The sequence below is a fragment of the Marmota monax genome, unplaced genomic scaffold, assembly GCF_021218885.2.
Source record: "Marmota monax isolate L192 unplaced genomic scaffold, Marmota_monax_Labrador192_F-V1.1 WCK01_AAM20220418_F8-fsc00070, whole genome shotgun sequence".
Lineage (NCBI taxonomy): Eukaryota > Metazoa > Chordata > Mammalia > Rodentia > Sciuridae > Marmota > Marmota monax.
The window spans coordinates 3,474,850-3,496,812 of record NW_026692116.1 but is presented as its reverse complement, the minus strand read 5'-3'; the positions used below and the strand labels follow the sequence as shown (position 1 = coordinate 3,496,812).

The 21,963-nt window shown below is 40.4% G+C and overlaps 1 protein-coding gene and 1 pseudogene across 1 annotated transcript in view; both read left to right on the top strand.

Annotated features, from left to right (window-relative positions):
• Positions 1-7,989: 7,989 nt before the first annotated feature.
• LOC124105374 (elongation factor 1-alpha 1-like) lies at positions 7,990-10,645 on the top strand (annotated as a pseudogene).
• An 8,710-nt stretch (positions 10,646-19,355) lies between these two features.
• The window catches only part of Dipk1a (divergent protein kinase domain 1A), a 104,756-nt gene continuing 102,148 nt past the window's right edge, over positions 19,356-21,963 (top strand). The window contains exon 1 of the mRNA XM_046461833.2: positions 19,356-19,476. Coding sequence (XP_046317789.1) covers positions 19,423-19,476 — 54 coding nt within the window. The 5' untranslated portion in view covers positions 19,356-19,422. The remainder of the gene's footprint in view (positions 19,477-21,963) is intronic.

The following is a 21,963-nucleotide window of genomic DNA, read 5'->3' as shown; positions in this document are numbered from 1 at the left end:
GTAAGAGGTGCCTTCCCTTATCCCAGGAAAGGAACACAGTATCTCCATAGACTCAGAGATGCCAAAATAAATCTGGATGAACAGGCCTTGCTGTTACCCCAGTTTATTACACTGAGCTCAGACTTTAGCTTGGTCCTAGCATGCTTCTACTTCTCATCAAACTTAGTGCAATGGGGCTGAGTTGTAGCTCAGTGGTAGAGTGCTTGCTTAGCACTGTGTTCGATCCTCAGCATTGCATAAAAATAAATAAATAAGGGCTGGGGTTGTAGCTCAGTGGCAGAACTCTTGCCTATTATGTCTTCAAATCTTCATTTATGAAGGCACCCATGTCACCTAAAACTTACACTAAATAAATGTGTATGCTTTTCTCTTGTTAATCTGTCTTTTGTTATGGTGGTCCCATAACAAAACTTCTATGAAGTTTCTAACTAAAATGCAGGAAAAGAAAGATATTTTCCTCCCCTTCAAGAACTTTGTTTATATACCAGAACATTAAAAAAAAAGTTAAAAGAACATAAAAAAAGTTTTTGTAAGCATCTACTCCTCTTTTTTCATATAGGCACTGTGAATCTTGTAATTGCTTTTCCCTGACCACTAGGAAACTCTAAGTTAGTTGTGTGCATCTTAGTGCATCTTAGGATTTTAGGGGTAAATTTTTGGTGCCTGGGTATTATACCCTAGGTATCATCTTTCCCTACTTTCCCTTTGTCTCATTTCTTCATTTATATTAATAGATTTTTAATTTACTTATTTATTTTGTGATACAGAGGCTTGAACCCAGGGCTTCACAAATGCTAGGCAGGCACTCTACCACTGAGCTACATCATTGGCCCATATTAGTACATTTTTAAATTCCTGTGTTTTGTATATTTCTTGTAAACTATTTCAAATCCTATTGTTTTTCTCTTTGGAACAAAAGGTATTAAGGGATCCACTTTATTTTTGAAACATGTGGTTTACTAAATCTTACCTGATTCACACCAGGATTCTCAAGTCTTCTATGAAGTTTCTAATTAAAAAGCACATTAATACCAGAATCCTGTATTGTCACAACTCTAGGAATAACCATGAGAGTCACAGACAGCTAAAAGATCAATATGATCTAGATCAATCTATTATGTTTGGGTTGGTGAAAAAAAAACTGTTAAGACTTGAATTTTACACATATGAATACACGACCAGTGTAACTCCATATCATGTACAACCACAAGAATGAGATCCTGGGCTGGGGCTGTAGTTCAGTGGCAGAGCGCTTGCCTAGCATGTATGAGGCACTGGGTTTGATCCTTAGCCCCTCATAAAAACAAACAAAGTAAAGGCATTCTGTCTATGTATAACTACAAAAAAAAATTTTTTTTAAAGAATGGATACTAATTAGAATAAGTTATATGACACATATGTATAATATTTCAAAATACTCTACTGTCCTATATATATAAGAAGAACAAATTTAAAAAAAAACCAGAAGGAGACTGTGTTAAACTGCCAACTAAATGTCCATTGAGAATTAATAAGGGGCTGGGGTTGTGGCTGGCTCAGTTGGTGGAGCACTTGCCTAGCACATGTGAGGTCCTGGGTTCGATTCTCAGCACCACATATAAATAAATAAATAAAAATAAAGAGAATTAATAGATCCCAAGGCAGAGAAAAGACTTTCTCTAAAATATTAGCTTAAAAAGCTTTAAAAATATATACTATAAGGGGTTGGGGTTGTGGCTCAGTGGTAGAGCACTTGCCTAGCACATGTGAGGCACTGGGTTCAATCCTCAGCACCACATAAAAATAAATAAATAAGATAAAGGCATGATCTCCATCTACAACTATTTTTTAAAGAATACTATAAATCCTAAATCATTAACATTAGTCAATTATCTACATTTAAATTATTAGGCATTTCTCTTTTTAGATCTTAATTAAGTACTTATTAGTATTTTTGTGAATGTGGCATCTATTATTAAATAAAATTTTAAAAAATTTAAAATAAAGTGGGGCTGTGGGGATGGGAAGGACAGTAGAATGAGACAGACCTTATTACCTTATATAAATGTATGATTACACTACTGGAGTGACTACACCACGTACAGTCAGAGGAATGAGAAGCTATGCTGCATTTGTGTGCAACATGTCAAAATGCATTATACTGTCATGTATAATTTATTAGAACAAATTTTAAAAATGCACACATTCTTATTGACCAGAAAAAAAAAGATACTGTTTTGAGGGTTGAATGAGATAATATGTAGCAAACATTTAGTATAGTATCTGACATCAAGAAGTGCTAAGTAACTGGTAGTAAGTATTGTAACTATTTATTAGCTATGCACATTTGCCCTTGGGAAGTTTCCTAAAATAAACCAAATAGGCATTTGTGCGGGGGAGACTTGAATATTAGACCTGCTTAATTCATTCATTTATGCATTTATTACCAGTTCTTTATGTACTAGGTATTTAGTTAGGTTCTGTAGCTAAAATAGTAAACAACAACAAAAAAAAGGTGCCCTCATAGAATTTATGATCTAGAAGTAAAGACAAACATTAATCCAATAATCACATGCATCTAATTACAGGTAATTGTAAATGGTGATGGGTGACTATGGCTCTGGGATCGTATGATGAGGGATCAAGACTTTTCTTTTCAGGGAAGACTTCTCTGAATTGAGATCTGCAGGATAATTAGGAGGATGGGGAGAGACAAGAAGAATTTGGGAGAGTGAGAACAGGCTGTGCAAAAGCCAAGAGGCGGGAGGGAGCACTGTGTAGTGAAGGAAGAAAACAAGAGTTTCATGGCTAAATGCAAAAGCTTTGAGGGTCAATGGCACCTGGTTAGGCAGTAGGCAGGTGGTACACCACTGAACCATTTTAAGCAATGAATAACCACATGAACTATGATAAGTGACCCAACCTTTTTAAGCCTGTTTTCTAGGATGCAAAATTCGGATCCGTAGGCACGTGGTGATGCTGAATTACCTGCCAAGCTACCATTAAAGTTATAAAGTTAAGCTACACTTTCTGTGGGACCAGTGTATTGGAAATTTCCATGTATTCAAAAGGAAAGCCACCTATAGAAAAAGGGCCCTTAGAGAGTTGTTTTAAAAATCAGGTTTGGGGATATAGTTTAGTAGTAGAGCACTTACCTACCATATGTGAGACCCTGGGTTTGATCCCCAGCACCACAAAAAAGAAAAAGAAAAGTCAAATTATGCACTGTGACAGATAGTCTCAGGTGTAAATAGTCCTGTGATCAATAACCTACAGGAAACACTGTCTGCCTCATCCCTCTAACGGTTTTGTTAACATCCACAGAATACTTAAAGTATGTAAGATATGTTCATTCCTTGCCCTCCCCACCTGCTCTTTGGTGCTAGGGATCAAATCCAGTGCCTTGCACAGGCTAGGCAAGTGCTCTCACTGAGCTATATGCCCAGCTTATAAGACACTTACAATTGGGCACAGTGGCACATACCTATAATGCCAGTGACTCAGGAGGCTGAGGCAGAAGGATCAAAAGTTCATGGTCAGCCTCAGCAACTTACTGAGGCCCTACGCAACTTAGTTAAAACCCTGCCTCAAAGCTAGAGACTAGAGAAATTAGGTAACACCCTAGATCATATAGCCAAATGTGAGGATGGCCTTAGGCCTGAGCCTAAGCAACTCCATTTTAAAAACTCCAGTGTGAAACCTGCAGTCTCACCAGGCACATCCACAGATCCCTCCAGTATGGCCTCAAACAATTTACTTCTGCTTACACTGATAAAGAGATCGAAGCCTCTGGCAGGCTGTCCTCGCCTGATAAGAGGGAAAGGCCAGAAGATCAGGGTGGAGACCACCAGACCAGATGTTTCTGACCTCAGGGTAAATGATGTCAGGGAGAAATCAGTTGGTAGCTGATACGGATTGAAAGGGGGGGGGGTCAAAAGCCCTAAAATTTAGTATAAATAAAAGAGCTAATGAACAGGGATTCAGCCAGCTGAAACAAGAATGCACTCAAGCTGGAGAGCCTGATGAGGACCTGACATCCCATCACTTGTCATCATTTCTTGATCTTCTGAGTGATCCTCAAACTCTCAAACTCTACCACCTTGTCTGGACCTTGGTGAGAGCCACAACTTCTCCATAGGCCATCTTTCAGCTGGGTCGTCCACTCCACACCAGAAAAACCTGTTTTGGTTCTGGACCTCATCACTGCAGTCTGAGTGTGCATCAGCTGGACGTAAAGCCTAAGGCTTGAGACTTCTGAACTTAGCATGCAGAGGGAATGTCTGTCATTAGCCTGTCACGATTAAATGTGTTTTCAGTGCTTAGAATTGATCTAGAATTGTTTGCTGTGAATTGATTATGTCTATTGCAGTGCCTCGAATGAAGGATTGTCGTTTTCTTGATTAAGAACCTATAGAGTGAAATTGTATTGAGTAATTTGAGTGAATACAGTATTGAATGGGCAGAAGCATGTGGACATTCTTTATTTCTCCCCTCGGCTGCATACGTTGCAATTTTGCCCCCTCGCGACACCAAAGAAATTACAGAGTTGGTATTCAATTCAGGTAGCCTGATCCAAATCCACACAAAGAACACTCACCAGAGAGATGTCAACGAGACTGGATGTGTTGTTACCTGTCAGACCCTGTAGTGATTGGGCAGAGGAGGAGGAGAGGGAAAACTGGATCCTCTAATACTCATTTTTAAATTTATATATATATATATATATATATATATATATATATATATATATATGTTGTAGATGGACACAATGCCTTTATTTTGTTTGTTTATTTTTATGTGATGCTGAGAATTGAACCCAGTGCTTCACATGAGCCAGGTAAGCGCTGTACCACTGAGCTACAACCCCAGTCCACTAATCCTCATTTATGAACCCAATGTAAAAGGAATCTTCTAAGGAAATGCCCCTCATTTGTGTCTCAACCCAGTCCAGTAGGGCAGGGACAGAAAGTGATTTACCTGTCAAATAACTATAAACTTTTTCAATGGGTACAATGAAAGGTTAAAAGAAGGAAGCAAAAACCAAAGAGAGATAATTGATTTTTTTCTCCCCAGATGGCCTTGATAGGGGTTGAGTTCTGTGAAATCTGTAAAGAAAAATGTCACCAGATTTGCATATCTGTAGAACTTCCTTAAAGTCTGTAGGAAGTGAGAATATAACATGGTACCAGCTGCCAATACTTCTGTTTTAACATGAAAACCACCTTTGGAACAAAATCAGACTCATGCTGGGATAGAATAGGATGTCCTAGACATGACAAGTTCTAACTCGGTGTGGGATTGTTCAGAAGCAAGCCCTTCAATCCTGCTGAGTCAATGGGCAGAATCTATTTTCAGTTCTTGACTTGTCCCCAGATGCTCTAAGTCTCTTGCCAAATTGAATCAGCACGGCATCTGTGGATACCGATTAAGAACTCTACATTACCTAGGAAGAGAGCAGCAGAAAGTGTCTGGAAGTGAGAAAAAATTGGCCAAGTATCTAGCCATGGAGCAAAACCATTTGTGAACAGTAGGAAAAGGGAAGGCCCACTCTGGTCAGGCCAACTCCATATTTCCTGGGCAAAAAGACTAGGTATCAATATCTACTTTTGTCCCCTCTCGACACCAAAGAAATTACAGAGCTGTTATTCAATTCAGGTAGTCTGATCCAAATCCACACAAAAAACACTCACTAGAGAGATCTCAACGAGACTGGATGTGTTGTTACCTGTCAGACCCTGTAGTGACTGGGCAGAGGAGTGACTGCCCACCCTTTTGCTCACGGGGCTCTTTAGCACCTGCCTAGATTTTGGGATTCCTGATATCTCTGGTTGCTATCTACATGCCTAGTTTCTGGCACATTCTGAATTCTTCTTGTCTTTGGCTTTTGAATCAATTTTACCTGTCCTTTGGTTCTTATGTGCTGGGGCTGCTGCTGCTGCTTTGCTTCTTTTTATTCCTCCTTCTTCTTTTCCTCTCCTTCTCCTTCAGCAGCAGTACTGGGATTGGACCCAGGGCCTCATGCATACTAGGTACATGTTCTACCACTGAGTCACCTCCCCAGCCCTCCTGTGTACCTCTTGGCTCCTGTTTTTCCATGTTGGCCCACTGCCTAACAAATACCCTGCTTCCATCTCCCTTCATCTTTTTTTATTTACTTTTTTGGGGGCCTGATTTTGCAAAGCATCACCATTGTTCACAATCCAAGAACTGACATATATTTAGATTTTGAGGTGGAACATTAAGAGGAAATGCCTTGTTGGAAAGAGGGAATGCAGAGTTAGAATTTTAGCTTTCTTTAGAACTGAGTCTCAAGAAGGCAATAATAGAGAATACGAAAAGTGAAAAAGATCCAGAGTTAAATAGATAGCCTTTTAAAATTGTTGGTAATACAAGTAATAAAATAATCATCATCAAGTAGAATTTAAAATTAGAACCTTTAGAGATTACTGACTTATTTATTTATTTATTTTTTACACACACACACACGGGATTGAATCCAGAGACACTTTACCTCTGATCTACATTCCAAGCCCTTTTAAAGTTCTTATTTTGAGACAGATTCTTACTAAGTTGCTGGCCTTGAACTTGCAATCCTCCTGCCTCAACCTCCCAAGTAACTGGGATTACAGGTATGCGCCACTATACCTAGCTAATATCCTATTTTTTCATATCATGAAAATTTAATTCCTTTGAACTAAATGCCTTAGTTTACTATCAAGTTTTAAACATATGAATTCAAGTTTTTTATTCACAATGCTGGGGATTGAACCCAGGGCTTTGCATACATTAGGCAAGTGCTCTACCACTGAGCTACATTCCCACTCCTTTTTCAAGTTTGAGACAAGTATCATTAATTTTCCCAGACTGGTTCCAAACTTGTGATCCTCCTGCCTCAGTCTCCCAAGTAGCTGGGATTATAGGTCAGAGCTCCTCATTAGCTCTTATTTTTTATAACTAGGCTTTTGTCTTGGTCCCTATTCCAAAATTTAACTGCCAGTTTCCTGCACAGCACAGTTGATCTCTAAGTTTGGAGCCCTGCCCTGCGCACAGGTGGTGGTTATAGACCCTGAGATTGTTCCAAGAGATGTCCCAATTACCATTTCCAGCCTGCTGGTCTGAATTCCAGAGTTGCATCTCCCTCTAAACTACTTGATTCTGTTTCAACTTGACTCTGTCCAGTTGTTCCCTTATGAAATCCATTGACAACTGCTTCATGAACTATAGTCTGATACCCTGAAAAATTTTGAATATACCTATGAACAATGCCAGTGTTCTTAAGTTCCAGTCCCATCCCACTGGATGTGTTCAGGACAGGTTCTCCTTCTGTCTGGGGTATTAGCAGGCCATACTTAGACACCCAAGATGACAGATGTCTGATTCTTGATCCTATAGCATCAAGAAAATTTTAGGTTATTTTTATTGTAATCTGCTTAATAGGACAGGGACATGGGTGACATAGTCCGAAAAGATCTCTATTTGGAATTAGGGGTTTAGCTCAAGTAGAGTGCTTGCGTGGTATGTGTGAAGCTATGGGTTCCATCCCCAGGACTGTAAAGACAAGCAAAACAAAAGATTTCTGCTAGTTTAACAATGGTTGCAAAGTTTACAAGAGTTGGTACCTAAAGGGACTATTATTATTAATTAAGAAAATTAACTCCCTTTTCAGAAGGAGCTTGCTGCCATAGCATAGGAGTCATGAAAACCACCACTACACCAAAGTCAAATGGAAAAACAAAGACATCAAGATCATTGTGTTGGAGGAGGAGGTTGGGGAGTTCCAAGAGAGGAGGACCTCAACTCAGGGCAAGTGAAGTGTAAGTTTTTTTTTTCCCCCCCACAAAGGGTGCGCTTAACCACTGAGCCACATACCTAGCCCTTTACATGTTTTATTTTAAGACAGGGTCTCACTAAGTTGTTAGGGCCTCACTGAGTTGCTGAGGCTGGGTTTGAACTTGATGATCCTCCTGCCCTCAGCCTCAAGAGTCATTGGGATTACAGTCATGTGCCACCATGCCCAGTGATACGAATGGGGTTCTCGACAAATACTGCAGAAATGAATTTAAGGATGTATTAGTTAAAGACACAAATAGAGATTTATTTAGAAAAGTAGAGGCATGTTCAAGGGATAATGTGGGCTACCTCAAGAGAAGGTGTACTTTTGGGTCACATGCTTTTCTTTTAAAGAAAACTTGGTGAAAGGTGTAGATGGGAAAGTTTGTGGGAATGACCTCAGGCTGGTGATTACAAGACAGTTTATGGTGGGGCCAGGTATGTGGCTCAGTGGTACAGTGTTTGCCTAACATGCATAAGGCTATGGGTTCAATACACAACACTGAAAAAAAATTATGGCAGTCTGGCAATTTTCAAGATACTTAGGTTGATGTCTTCTGCATTATCTGATCAATAGATCACATTGGGAAAGTACCCTATACTATAGATTTCTGGAAAAATAACCTATATATCCTAGGTCTTGTGTCTTCCTTTGTTCAGTTTATTCTAAAAATTCATGCATTAATGGACTAATTAATAGGGTACAGAAAAATTTTAAAAGTAGTTAAATTTCCAGTAACTTTAAGATTGTAAGTGAAGATCTGTAGATTTCCCAGAAATCAGGGAGTGACAGGACTGGCAGAGAGAACTGGCTTGGGGAGCAAAGGTCTGTAGATCTTTAGCTAAGGTTTTTAGATTAAAATCATGGTTTCTTTGTCTTTTCTTTTGTCTCCTTTTCACCTATTTTTTATTTCTTTTATCCTATTTCAGTTGAACATGGAGATTTTGGCAAGTCTGCCATCATTGGCCATTTGGTCTTTAAACATAAAGGGATCACAGAAAAAAAAAAAAGGAAAATTTTGAGAAGGCTGCTATGTCAGGAAATGACTCCCTTCAAGTAGCTTGGGTCTTGATTAAACTGAAAGTAGTGCATGAGATTGTGTCACCAATGATATCTCCTTGTGGAAATGTGAGATCAGCAAGTATTATGTGACTAACATTAATGTCTGGGACACAGAGACTTTATTGAACACATGATTACAGGCATATCTCAAACTGACTATGCTGTCCTGATTGTTGCCGCTGGTATTAGTGAATTGAAGCTGGTCTCTCCAAGAATAGCAGGCATATGTGCATGAACTTCTGGTTTACACACTAGGTGGAAAACAACTTTTTTTTTTTTGTAGTACTGGGGGTTAAACCCATGCTTCCCACACTGAACTACATATCCACCTGTTATCGTATTTTTTTATTATTTTTTTCTTTAACTGTAGATGGACACAATATCTTTATTTTATTTATTTATTTTTTATGTGGCACTGAGGATTGAACCCAGGACCTCACATGTGCTAGGCAAGTGTCTCTGCCACTGAGCTCCCTCTTTTTATTTTTTATTTTGAGACAGGTTCTCACTAAGTTGCCTAGGCTGACTTCAAACTTGCGGGGTCCTCCTACTTTAGCCTCCTGAGTAGCTGGGATCATAGATGTGTGCCCTCACACCTGGGTAAAACCATTCAATTTTTATGTTCACAAGATGGATTCCACTGAACCATATACAGCCAGAAGATACCAGGAAATCATTAAGGTTATAGTCATTAAGAAATTCGGCTATAACCTTAACACAGTAGCATTTGTGCCAGTTTCTGGTTAGAATGGTAACAACATGGTGGAGTCAAGTAAACCAATATCTCTTGGTTCAACAGATGGAAGGTCATCCATAGAGAGCAATGCCAGTGGAATCATGCTGCATGAAACTTTGTATTTCATCATACCATGAACTCATCCAACTGACAAGCCCTTGCATTTCTCCCTCCAGGATATCTTCAAAATTAATGGTGTTGAAACTGTCCCTTATGGGCCAAGTGAGGATTGGTGTGCTCAAACCTGGCATGGTGGTCATGTTGGTTCCAGTCATTCTCACAGCTGAAGTACAGTCTGTTGAAATGCAACATGAGGCTTGGAGTGAAGCTCTTCCCAGGGACAATGTGGGCTTTAATGTGAAGAATGTGTTTGTCAAAGATGTGTGTAGTGGGCTGGGATTGTGGCTCAGTGGTAGAGTGCTTGCCTAGCATGTGTGAGGCACTGGGGAGTGACGCACTGGGTTTAACCCTCAGTACCACATAAAAAAATAAACAAATAAAATAAAGGTATTGTGTCCATCTATAACTAATAATATATACATATAATATATACATATACATATTATATATACATATATATGTATATATAATTAGTTATATATATTTAAAATATGTGTTTAGTAACAATGTGGCTGATGACAGCAAAACTGACACACCAGAGGAAGCAGCTGATTGTACCGCTCCGGTGATGATCCTGAGCCATCCAGGACAAATTGGTGCTGGCTACCCCTCTGTACTAGATGATCACAGAGCTTGCATTTCTGGCAAGTTTGCAAAACCAGAAGAAAAGATTGATTGCCATTCTGGTAAGAAGATGGAAGATGTTCCTGAATAGTTGAAATTTGGTGATGCTGCCATTGATATGGTTCCTGGTTCCTGATTCCTGTTTTGAGTTTCTCTGAGTATCCTCCTTTGGATCATCTTGCTGTTGTGACAAGAGAGATAGTTGCTCCGGGTGTCATAAAAGCAGTGGACAAGAAAGCTGCTGGGGCTAGCTAGGTACAAAGTATGCCCAGAAAGCTCAGAAGGCTGAATGAATATTATCCCTATCTATCACCCCAGTCTAAAATCAGTGGTGAAAAAATAGTCTCCAAACAGTTTGTCTCAATTGGCTAAAGATTAGTAAAAGTCTGGTTAATGATTAACAATGCATCATAAAATTTGTAGAAGGAAATATTTTGTCGACCATTTATTTGTTTTTTGAGTGTGCAGCAATTTAAATTATTAGTTTTTTAAAAATCATCTTTTATTTATTCAGTTATTTGAGATTTGGTCTTGTTATGTTGCCTAGGCTGGTTTTGAACTTGTGGATTCAACTGATGCTCCTTTTTAGGTTCCTGGGACTACAGGTGTGTGCCACAGTGCCTAGTTAGGACTTTTTATTTATTTATTTTTATTTATTTTAAAGAGAGAGAGAGAGAGAATTTTAATATTTATTTTTTAGTTTTCGGCGGACACAACATCTTTGTTTGTATGTGGTGCTGAGGATCGAACCCGGGCCGCACGCATGCCAGGCGAGCGCGCTACCGCTTGAGCCACATCCCCAACCCAGGCTTAGGAATTTTTAATGGAAACAACCTGATCAAGTCTGTCACAGAATTTTGAGGCCCATTAAAACAAAGCTTAATAAGAAAAAATCAATACATAAATAAACATTTTAAAAAGAAGGAAAATTAATTTGTGTGGAAAAGCTCATTCCCCTAAACTTAAAAATAAGGGTTTTTTTTTTGTTTTGTTTTAAATGAAGTATTTTTTATACTTATTTTTTAGTTGTAGTTTTTTAATATTTATTTTTTAGTTGTAGACACAATACCTTTATTTTATTTATTTATTTATATGTGGTGCTAAGGATCAAACCCAGGGCCTTGCATGTGATAGGCGAACACTCTACCACAGAGCCACAACCCCAGCCCCTTGAGAATAAGGCTTTTTGGGAAAGATTTGTTGAAGATGCTGACTCTCCATAATTTTTTTTTTAACGACAATAGTAATCACACAGGGCCTTAAAGCATGGTGTTTTTAGACATCTCTTTGTTTTAGAACTTCTATGTATGTTTAGTGCTAAATCTGTGCCAACCATTATACTAAGCACTTTATTCATTTTTATTATTATTAACTGGGATGAACACAGAGGTGCTCTACCACAGAGCTATATCCTCAGTTCTTTTAATTTTTTATTTTGAGACAGGGTCTCACTAAGTTGCTGAGTTGGCCTCCTGCAATCCTCCTGCCTCAGCCTCCCAAATCACTGGGATTACAGGTGTACACCACTGTGCCCAGCTTAGCTAAGCACTTTACAACACATAACCTCATTTAATCCTCAGACAGATTAATTAACCAATTACTAAATATAAAACTGAGGCATAGATATATTAAATAACTTGTCCAAGGTCACATAGCTAAAATATGGCAGAACTAAATTCCAGTTGCTCATCTAGAGTTCTAATCACCACGTGCAGGAGAAATGTAGAAAATATTCAGGAAAAGATGAGAAATGTGCTCCATAAGAAATTTAGAAGCTTTATTATATTTTCTGAATTGTTGGTTCTGACTAGATTTTACTGGAAGGATCAACAAGGAAACATCTGGGTCCTCTAAGATCTCTGTTGTCATCTGAGAGAATTGGATGTTTCCTGGCTTGGGATTCCTGTGTGCAAGAGAATTGGGAAGTGTTTAGGGCTGGTCACCAGAAGGAAGAAAACACTACAAATCACCTACCAAATAGTGCTCTAGAAAGCTACCAGTTCATCTCTTACTGTAAGAGTTTCTATGCAGTTTTCTTCTTCTGTGGAGAACATGGCATATTCTGAAAAATTAAAATAATAAAATAAATGAAATCATATTGTGAAATGCTGTTTTAATAGTATGACACTGAAAGTCTACACAAAAACCCTGAGCTGGGTGTGGTGGCAGGAGGCTAGGGCAGGAGAATCACAAGTTGCCAGCCTCAGCAACTTAGTGAGGCCCTAAGAAACAGCAAGATCCTGTCTCTAAATAAAATACAAAAAAGGGCTAGGGACGTGGCTTAGTGGTTAAGCGCCCCTGGGTTCAATCCCTGTACCAAAACAAATAAACAAACAAATCCTCAGACTACTGCCAGTCTCAGAATAAGCTCATATCCTTCAGGAGATACTAACCCGCCATGATAAAGTGATCTCTTCAATAACTTCCATGATATTCATTTCGGATACACTCATCACAGCCATTATGAATTCTCAATTTAAGTCTTTTAGTGCAGCATTTTCATTAGGGAGAATTCTACTTTCCAGAAATATATTGCTGTACTTCAAGTTAGACAAAATCCTAGCATCAAATTATTGTAGGCTTATTTTCTTGAAGAAATATCAAAACAACATTTCCTAAAGGAATGTATCAGTAAGAATAATGAACAAAATAAAGACTGGCGTTCATGATTCTGTTTCAGATTTTGAAGGTTGCTTTCAAGTTTAAAAGATCTGTTTTGGGGGGTGGGGTGGGTACTGGCACTGAGCTATATCCCCAGTCTTTGTTATTTTATTTTGAGACAGGGTCTCACTAAGTTGCTGAGGCTGGCTTCAACTTTTATTCCTCCTACCTCTACCTCCTGAGTCACTGGGATTATAGGTGTGCATCATCACAACAGCCTGAAATATTTTTTTAAACCTAAACTATTTTTATAACTTTTATCCTCTTGGAAGCCTCGTTTACTGATTCATTCTTTCAACAAATGTTTATGGATTACCTTTCATATGCCAGGTGCTATGTTATGTATTAGGAACATAACAATGAATTACAATTTACCTTCAAATTCTAATCTAATCATTTTAAGCTTTTTCATTCCATATCGACACAAAATACTAGGCCTACTTTGTAATAACTTTCTTGTATTCCATACTGTGAACAGCATTTTATAACATTTTGGACACAAGAGATTCTTAATATTTGGTGGTAGTGTTAGTGGAAAAATAGAACCATTGTGTTTCCTTATTCCAATCTCTAATGTGCTTTTTCATGGGAGATTAAAAAAAAAAAAAAAAAAAGCAAGCCCTGTTTCTCATTTCAGTCTGGGTTCTCATGACTAAATCATAACAGATTGCACTTTTCCAAGGGTGCAAATTCAGCCATCACCTTGCCTTACCAATACCCTGCACTATCTATTGTCATAAGAAGATGGATATATTCATTTGCTGGTTCTGTTGTCTATGGAATTTCAGGTAAAAGATGAATTCCCTCTCTCTCTCTCTCTTTTTCCAGTGCTGGGGATCACACCCAGTGCCTTAAGAATGGCACTGACCTACACTCTCAGCCCTTGGGTTCACCTTTAATGGAGTAATTACTCCCCAGCCTAATTCCCTCCCTTCCATCCTCTTCACTTAGTCCCTTCCTTGCTTCCCATTCCAAGAAGCTCCTGTTTGAATATATTTTCCTAAACCACTTACTATGACTTTAACTCAGAGGTCACAAAGTTAAATGCTGACAGGGGTCAGACAAGAAAGATAAATAAATGCTGGGGGCTGGAGCAGGAGAAGTAGGGATGGTGGCAAACCACAAACCTCAGAGGCTGGCCAGCCCACCATTGGTGTGTGAATGAAAGGTTTGGTTAACCATCTTGGAGTTTTCACAAAAGCCAAAAATCTGGATGTTTGTGTAAAATGTTCCCATTTGTAAATGTCCACTAAATCACAGACTAAAAGTATGATAGGTTTCTAAAATATCCTTGAAGAATGTGAGTTGAATTCTGTGATCCAACACTACTGTCAAGGTGAAAAGGAAAGGAGTGTCATTTAGATATTGCTCTAACTGGTACATTTTTTATCAGTCTAATTAGATCTTCATTGTGCAGTTTTAAAAAGCTAATAAAATAATCCATTTTTTATGTAAGGGAGAACGAAATACATATTCAATTAAAATATTTTTCACTTTTTTTAATTGATTTTATCTTTTAAGTACATGACAGTGGAATGCATTACAATTCTTATTACACATATAGAGCACAGTTTTTCATATCTCTGTTTGTTTATAAAGTATGTTCACACCAATTCGTGTCTTCATACATATACTTTGGAAAATGATGTCCATCACATTCCACCATCATTGCTAATCCCCTGCCCCCTCCCTTCTCCTCCCACCCCTCTACCCTATCTAGACTTCCTCTACTCCCCCTCCCTACCCCACTATGAGTCAGACTCCTTATATTCGAGAAAACATTCGGCATTTGTTTTTTGGGGATTGGCTAACTTCACTTTGCATTATCTTCTCCAATGCCATCCATTTACCTGCAAATGCCATGATTTTATTCTCTCTTATTACTGAGTAGTACCATTGTGTATATATGCCATATTTTTTAATCCATTCAACTACTGAAGGGCATATAGGTTTGTTCCACAGTTTAGCTATTGTGAGCTGTGCTGCTATAAACATTGATGTGGCTGTGTCCCTATAGTATGCTTTTTTAAAGTCCTTTGGGCACAGACCTAGGAGAGGAATAGCTGGGTCAGATTGTGGTTTCATTCCCAGATTTCCAAGGAATCTCCATACTGCTTTCCATATTGGCTGCACCAATTTGCAGTCCCACCAGCAATGTATAAGTGTGCCTTTTTCCCCATATCCTCACCAACACTTATTGTTGTTTGTATTCATAATAGCTGCCATTCTGACTGGAGCAAGATGATATCTTAGAGTAGTTTTGATTTGCATTTCTGTAATTGCTAGAGATGATGAACATTTTTTCATATATTTGTTGATTGATTGTATAACCTCTTCTGAGAAGTGTCTGTTCATGTCCTTGGCCCATTTATTGATTAGGTTATTATTATTATTATTATTATTTTGATGTTTAGCTTTTTGAGTTCTTTATATACCCTAGAGATTAGTGCTCCATGTGATGAATGATGGATAAAAATTTGCTCCCAAGATGTAGGCTCTCTATTCACCTCACAGATTGTTTCTTTTACTGAGAAGAAACTTTTTAGTTTGAGGCCATCTTATTTATTGATCTTGGTTTTAATTCTTGTGCTACAGGAATCTTATTAAGAAAGTTGGGGCCTAATCTCAGATGATAGAGATTAGGGTCCACTTTTTCTTCTAATAGATGCAGAGTCTCTGGTTTAACTCCTAGGTCCCTGATCTACTTTGAGTTGAGTTTTATGAATGGTGAGAGATAGGGGTTTAATTTCATTTTGTTGCATATGGATTTCCAGTTTTCCCAGCACCATTTGTTGAAAAGGCTTTCCTCCAATATAAGTTTATGGTGACTTTGTCTAGTATGAGATAAGTGTATTTATGTGGGTTTGTCTCTGTGTCTTCTATTGTGTACCATTGATATTCATGTTTGTTTTGGTGTATGTGTGTTTTGCTGGGATGGAACCCAGGGCCTCGCAGTGATCTTCATTCCCAGCCCAGTGTTTTATTTCTCAAGGACTTTAGCTGTTGCTACTGGCACCCTCTTCAGCACCTCTCTTGTTCTAAGTCTTGCTTTTAATATGTACATTTATTTTTTTTTTAAATATTTATTTATTTATCTTTTTTTTTTTTTTAGTTATCGGTGGACACCACATCTTTGTTTGTATGTGGTGCTGAGGATTGAACCTGGGCCGCACGCATGCCAGGCGAGCGCGCTACCGCTTGAGCCACATCCCCAGCCCCTAATATGTACATTTATAATATTTGTGGTGCTCTGATCTTGACTCTCTGCCAACGATATGGCACTTTCACCACTCACTGCCATGGTCGAATTCCACCCTAGACTTCACCATAATCTCAATTTCGTGCATCTCACTGTGGTAATTTTGCAGAAGTGGGATGGACTCCTCCACCCCAAATTTGGTTTGGATGTTGAAGTGGATGATGCTACACATGCATCAGGAGAATAAAAAGGTTTACTACACAGTGAGACACTGACAGTAGGGCAGGCTTCTCAACTGGTCCATAAATGACTTAAGGGAGCAGAGAAAGGAGACTCAGGGTTTTATGGTGGTTGGGGATGGGAAGACTTCCTGCTGGCATGAAAGGCCCTGGGTTTTCTTATCAGTTGCTCAGATGTGGGGCACAAAGGGTAGTAGGGCTTGAAAACTATAATATATCAAATGTAATAAATGGAGTCCGAATTTTTATTACACATTTCCTGTCTTTACAGATTATTTTTTCCCCTTGACCTTTGGAAGTCTGTGCTCCTGTATGAGGAGTTCTGTAAGTTCTGTTCTGTTTCAATTTTCTTTAAAAAACATTGGAGGAGCTGGGGTTGTGGCTCAGTAGAGCACTTGCCTAGCACGTGTGAAGCATTGGGTTCGATTCTCACCACTGCATATAAATAAATAAAGATCCATTGACAACTGAAAAAATTAAAAAAAAAACCCACTGGAATTAATGTTATTAGCTATGAGGAAGTGGGAAAGATGAGTAGAAGTTTGAAGAGAGAAGGGTGTGAAATATTTATTTAGGATAATGGGAAGATGGGTTAGGAAAAATTGTATGCTTACTGAGTGTCATTAAGGGCTAACTTGAATTCATAGACATGAATTTAAGTGGGACAAGTCAGTGCCACTGCTCTTCTTTCCTTAGCAATAATTAGGGGCCAGGATACAGGCTCAGACTAGGCTGAGAATCCCATTTAATCAAATTTTGCCAAGGGAATAGGAAAAAAGAGAGGATCAAGGAACAGAGGATGTAAGCAAAGGAGTGATTATGATTTCACCATATAATTTTAGATGAGTTAAGGGGGGGAGAAGTGAATATGGAGAAGTTAAAGACAGTGAAAGGGTGGTAGGATCAATGAATTAGAAGTCCGTGGTGGGAGGGTTTGGGAGATTATAGGAGTCAAGAGAAAAGAGGGAATGATCTGGAAAGATAGGAGGTGTGTAATAAGATTTCTGACTACCTTAAGTCATTTATGGAGCAGTTGGGGAGCCTGTCCTACTGTCCCCAAAGAATCTCAAACTGTAAATGATGATCCTTCTGTGCTAGATTCCAAACCCCAAATCTCTCAAGGACACCACACTAGTAATTCTCTCTTCTTGTTCTGATATTATTTCTTTTGTATCATGTCCATCATAACTAAATATTTCTTTCTATTAAAAAAAAATCACTGTCTCATTTTGCTCCTCCCCCTAGGAGAATTTATTAAAAGAATTGTCTATAATAGTCATCTCCAATCATTCTCCTCACATTCTTTATTATTATTTTTAGTGGCCAGGCTCCTGAAGATTGAATTCAGGGCTTCACACATGATAGGTGAGTGCTCTGCCAGTGAACTTGAGCTACATCCCCAGCTCTTTTTTTTTTTTTTTCTTTTTGAGATAGGGTCTTGCTAAGTTGCCCAGGCTGACCTCAAACTTGTGATCCTCCTATCTTAACCTCCCAAGTCACTGGATTACAGTCATGTGTCCCCAGCTGCCCAGCCTATTTGATTTTATGTATTTATTACTTTTATTGTTTATTGCCTCCCCTCCACCACAAAATGTAATATCTTCGAGGATAGGGATTTTTGTCTATTTTGTGTGTATAGCCAAAACAACTTGAACTGTGTCTGGGTACTCAATAAATATTTGCTGAATGAATGAGTAAAACTAGTATGATCCATCTTTATCTTACTGAAACTGGAAACACCAGAACAAAGTTTATGTAAAAACTCAACATGAGAATGCGTAAAGGTTTGCTTCTGGGGAAACCACTTCTCAAAACAAGGAGCCTGTGAGCTCTGAATGACCAAACGTTGTTGGCACCACGTGAAAACGTGGTATGTGGGGTAAAGTGATGTAAAACCCGCATCTTCCTCCATAAAAGTCACTGGGATCAACAGCTGTTCTCCTGCTAGGGTGGCTCCTTTTTCCCTTATTTGGACCTGTCAAAAGAAAGACACCACACCCTGTGTTATGTAGCCTTAACTGAGAAGCTATGCCACGTCCCAGGTCTCTTGCCTTCACGACTGTATTTAATTTAGTCCCCCCCACCCCGCGTTTTGGATCAGGATTCTTGGGTGGGGCCAGAAAAACTCCGAAGCTGTCTTGAAAACAACAAACCAAAAAAGTCGGAATTGTAAAAAATAAAAAGTACATTAAAAAAAAAAGTTGAAGTCCACCAGAGACCACTGAGTTTAACAGAGGGGAGCCCAGTCCTCGGTGGGCACAGAACACAGTTCTCCCAAGACGCGCGGGTCCAGTCTCTGGATGCTGCAGACACCCCTTTTCCCCACCCGACTGAACGCAGCGCGCGCGCAAGGTAAAACAAGTCTGTCCCCAAGGAAGAAGCCCAAAGCTTCCTTTGAATTTTGATACAACACGCTCAGACACGTTTTGACTCAAAGGGCAGAGTCCAGAGCGAGGATCCGTCCCGCCGAAGCAGGGTGATGGGATGCGTGGCCAGGCGCAGTGCTGGGAGCGGAGAGCCCCAGCAAGTGACAAGGTCGGCTTTCACTGAGGGGTCGGCGCTCCAGCTTCCGCGGCGCACACCCCTTGCTGGCTACCATCCTCCCTTGGCGAGCTGAGCTTGCAACACTTGCGCTTCCGCGGCGCCTCCTCCTTCCTCCGCGCACCTCCCCTTTAAGCGCGAGGAGCAATTGGATTTGTGTCGGCGGAGACGAGGTGCGACTCCCCTTTATGGCGGAGTCGGCGGCAGCCGCTCTGACAGCCGCGGCGGCTCGGCGAACAGAGCAGGAGGCCGGGCCTCGGGCCGTCCGCCGCCGTCACTGCAGTGGGGCCGGGGGTAGCGCGCCGCGCGCCCGGCGGGGGCGGGAGAGTGGGCGGGCCCGACCGGGCAGGGGGCGGGGAGGCGGGGAGCCCGGCCGCCAGCGCTCTGGTCCGCCTCTGACTGCGGCGCGGCGGGGCGATGTGTGATTACCATGGCGAGGAGTCTCTGTCCGGGGGCCTGGCTAAGGAAACCTTGTTATCTCCAGGTAGGCCAGTGGCTGCCCCGCCACCCTCCTCGGGCGCACCGGGCCGCGCGCCCTCCGCGTCCCGCGGGACTCGCCCGTCCCCCTCCTTCCTCCCAGGGTCGGCGCCCGCCCGAACCCCGCTGCCCCCTGCCGTCCAGCACCTGGCGGCGCGCCCTCTCCGGTCGTCCGGGCGCCGCAGCCCCTCGGCGGCGGCGCCGCCTGCGCCCCCCATTGCTGCCGCTGTGCCTCCCGCGCCTCAGCCGGCTGGGCTCGAAGCCCGGCTCGTCCCGCCCGGGCTAGCCCTCGCGCTGGGTGCACCCTGAGAGCCCCGAGACGCGACCCGGGTGCGATCCTGCGCCCCGGGCGCTGCCCCCTGCCCTGCGCCCTTTCAGTCGGAGCTTGGGACGTGCCGTCGCCTTTTTCCTGGTTTCAGTGTTCCCCCTCTCCTGGCCCCCCCATTCCCTGGCTAGCTATTCCTCACTCTGTCTCGGGTCTTGAGCCAGTGGTAGGAAAGGTGGTGTGTCATTCCTCCATATTTTAGACAATTATGACAATTTGTCACATCCATGCTTCCCCAAACCCCCCAAAGCGGCGTGTGCCTCGTGCTGAGCCCCTTGGCTTGGTCTTTCCATCACACCCGTGATTTAAATGGGAGGTAGGGATGAGAAGCTCTAGGCTATGTGTATTTGCTTTTGAAAAGGAAAGGGGACAGTGACTGGTGTGCGGATCTCCAGTACCCCAGCAATGCAAACGTAATTCTCAGTCATGTCGTGTGTACTGTTCGCGTGTTAATTTTTCATGATTTCTCCTTCCACCCTCTGTTCCGCTACCAGTCTATGCTTTCGAACCCTACTACTGCCTTCATGTACTGTTTGGTCACCAGGGGGACCTAGCAGACATCGCGAGTAGCTGAACACAAATCCATCACTCCAATGGAAAAACAACTACAAATCAATGCCTCATGTGGGTCAGCAGTGTTCTGTGCATTCAGAGGGCACTATTCCTTTACCGTTTGCATTAAAAGACTTAAAGGTATTGGTAGGGTAGTTTGGGTCTGCTGGTGCTTTTAAAAATTATGAAAAAAGTTGAGAAGGAACCGTCATGAGACAAGTAAACCTTATGTTTTTGTTTGAAAATTTTATGTGTTAATCATGACCCTGAGATGAGTGATGTAAGTGCAGATTGGAAGCATGATATGACAATTCATGATACTAAGGGCTAAGAATAAAACGGAATGTTCTGAATCTTTGTATCAGCACCACCAGTAGCAATTGTTCCTCAAGTAACGTATGTATAACCCAGTCTAAAATTACGTTTTTGGGCATGTAACCTTTTATGTGAGTTAAAAAAAAAAAAAAAAAGCTTTCCATACTATCCCCAACATATGATTCTTGATATATTTTAAATGTTTTTTTGAACTAAAAATACCTAGCTACCTATGTTTAATTTTTAGATTTGGTGGTAGATTTAGACTTTTTGGTTATGAACACTTTCCAGAGATGTGACAGTCTTTGATACCGAATAGCACAAGAGCTTTCAGATTAGTTTTTACAAATAGTTATGCTTCCACTAATGACAAATATTTGGCATTTCTGACTTTCTGAATTAGTACATCATTATTGCCAAAATAAGGTAAACTAGCCTGGTGTGGTGGCTCACACCTGTAATTCCAGCTGCTGGGGAGGCTGAGGCAGGGGTATTGCAAGTTCAAAGCCAGCCTCAGCAACTTAGGAAGACCTTGTCTCAAAATAAAAAATACAAAACAGGCTGGGGATATGGCTCAGTCATTAAGTACTTCTGGGTTCAATCCCTAGTACCAAACCAAACTGAAAACAAACAAACAACAAATAATGGTAAAAGGATTGGGAGTATAGTACTATTTTAGTAATTTATTTCTATATAAAATAATTTTTAAAAATTTTATATGTTAGGGGCTGGGGCTGTAACTCAGTGGCAGAGCGCTTGCCTTGCAAGTGTGAGGCACGGGGTTCGATCATCAGCACCGCATAAAAAAATAAATAAATAAAGATGTTGTGTCCATTGACAACAACAACAAAAATTATAGACTTAATAGTATTATGGTATATAGTATTATAGATTTTTAAAAATTCAAAACTTGAGAACTGGAATTTCAGGCAACTAGTGTTTTAAGCATTATCTTAGCATTTATTCTATTAATTTTCTTGTTAGTTATTCCTCACCATAATTTCAATTTAACCAATTTTTAAAATAGGCATTCAAATTACTTAGCTGCCAGGGCTGGGGTTGTAGCTCAGTGGCAGAGAGCTTGCCTAGCACGCATAAGGCACTGGGTTCAACCCTCAGCACCACATAAAAGTAAACAAATAAAATAAAGGCATTCTTTCCATATACAACTTCAAATTAAAAAAAAAAATTACTTAGCTGCCAAACCTTCTTCTGTTTCCTGTTGGCAAATAAGTGCTTTTTACACTTTCTCTACTACTAGGTGCTTCAACCTCAAAAATTGTTTGGGCAAAGTCAAAATAA